Source organism: Microtus pennsylvanicus, chromosome 21, assembly GCF_037038515.1.
Source record: "Microtus pennsylvanicus isolate mMicPen1 chromosome 21, mMicPen1.hap1, whole genome shotgun sequence".
Lineage (NCBI taxonomy): Eukaryota > Metazoa > Chordata > Mammalia > Rodentia > Cricetidae > Microtus > Microtus pennsylvanicus.
This window is the reverse complement of record NC_134599.1, coordinates 18531523-18533215: the sequence shown is the minus strand read 5'-3', so window position 1 is coordinate 18533215 and position 1693 is coordinate 18531523. Positions and strand designations below refer to the sequence as shown.

General features: G+C 61.7%; 1 protein-coding gene across 1 annotated transcript; it reads left to right on the top strand.

The window, feature by feature from the left end:
* Positions 1–440: 440 nt before the first annotated feature.
* Positions 441–1251, top strand: Ucn (urocortin). Its single transcript, XM_075955012.1, has 2 exons — positions 441–490; positions 755–1251. Exon 2 carries the CDS (start codon positions 768–770, stop codon positions 1137–1139), a length of 372 nt encoding a protein of 123 aa, XP_075811127.1. The 5' UTR covers positions 441–490; positions 755–767; the 3' UTR covers positions 1140–1251.
* Positions 1252–1693: the final 442 nt, after the last annotated feature.

Sequence of the window (1693 nt, the reverse complement as noted above, 5' to 3'; positions counted from 1 at the left end):
AAGCAGCACAGGACACCCCTCAGAACTTCTGGCCAGATTCTCGGCTGCGGACAAATTCAGGACCACGGACAGCTCCACGGTCCTGTCCTCCTTCTTGATCCTGGAGACGGAAAAAAAACTGGACTACTCTGTTCTGGAGACACACTCTGACTATTCTGTGTGGGGAAAGAACTCTACATCCGGAAAGAGCAATCTTTATGCCTCAGCCAGCTTCTCCATCCTCTACAGCCAAGGTGCTTCCAAAGCTGGCTCCAGGGTCAGGATGCACGCCCCTCTGTGGGCTTGAAGCTGCTGGACTCGAAGCTGCCTCTGTCATTGCTTCTACAATCAGTTCATGTTCTTCGCTGACGTCAGTCGGAGCTGTCCTGGTGCTATATAAGGCTGGCGACGGTCCCGGGACAGACCCCGTGCTCCCCAAGGCGTCTTCAGCCCGTCCCGGGGGACAGAGACTGGAGCTCCATCTTGCACCGGGCAAACACTCCGACAACCTGTGAGTGGCTCGGAGCAACGATCCAGACTCCCTTAGCACCAAGACTCTGCACTCAGCCCACCCACTGCGACCCACTGGGAGGGAAGGAGGGAGAGGAGGGTGGAACTGGACTGGCTCAGCGGCTGGGGCTGATGGGCAGGCTTGTGGACACCAGACAACAGCTGGAGGGTCCCGGCGGGGGCACTGGGCGTGCGCGAGAAGGGGCTCGTGTCACCTGCGGCGGCTCCAAGCGCACCTCACCCTATGCTGCCCCTGTGTGTTCAGGGCAGGCGGCACCATGAGGCAGAGGGGACGCGCTGCACTCCTAGTGGCACTGCTGCTCCTGGCACAGCTGCGCCCCGGGAGCAGTCAGTGGAGCCCGGTGACTGCGGCAGCGACCGAGGTCCAGGATCCGAATCTGCGATGGAGTCCTGGGACACGGAATCAGGGCGGCGGCGCCCGCGCGCTCCTTTTGCTGTTAGCTGAGCGCTTCCCGCGCCGCACGGGATCGGGGACGCCAGGCGGCGAGCGGCAGCGACGGGACGACCCTCCGCTGTCCATCGACCTCACCTTCCACCTGCTGCGGACCCTGCTGGAGCTGGCCCGGACACAGAGCCAGCGCGAGCGCGCAGAGCAGAACCGCATCATACTCCATTCGGTGGGCAAGTGATCGGCCTGGTGTGGGGCCCCCCGAAAGGCTCGATCCTTTCCCCTACATACCCTGGGGCTGGAGCTCGCGCGACCGAAGCTGGCTCAGTCCCGCGGTGCAGCGCCACCCAGAGTCACCCTGAGCACGCCGCGTGGCTATTTTTTAATAAAACTGCCCAAGAGTTTAGCCTCTATCTTCTGTCGTGGGGGGGCACTGGCAACTAAGGAAGGGTGGAAACTTTTGGGGGAGTGGGGCTCCCAGGCCAGTAGGAGATACAAGCATGCTAAGTGGGGTGGGAAAGGTAGGCTATCAGTTAAGCCCCTGGGGGCTCATGGCCCCTTCCCCCGCCCATCCAAATCCGGGAACTCAGAGGTCCTGAGACCCACCCCAGACCCCTTTTCGAGGTCTCGGGCTTAGGACTCCACCTCTGGTGTAAAGGAGTTGCCCACGAGGGGGTTATTATTTCACCTCCACCCCTTCAAATCGTCTCAGGGCGGCGGCAGGGGGCAGACTGATGGCGAGAGGTTGCTTCTACAGCCTAGACTAGGAGTGGGCAGCGAAAAGAGCCAAGGACG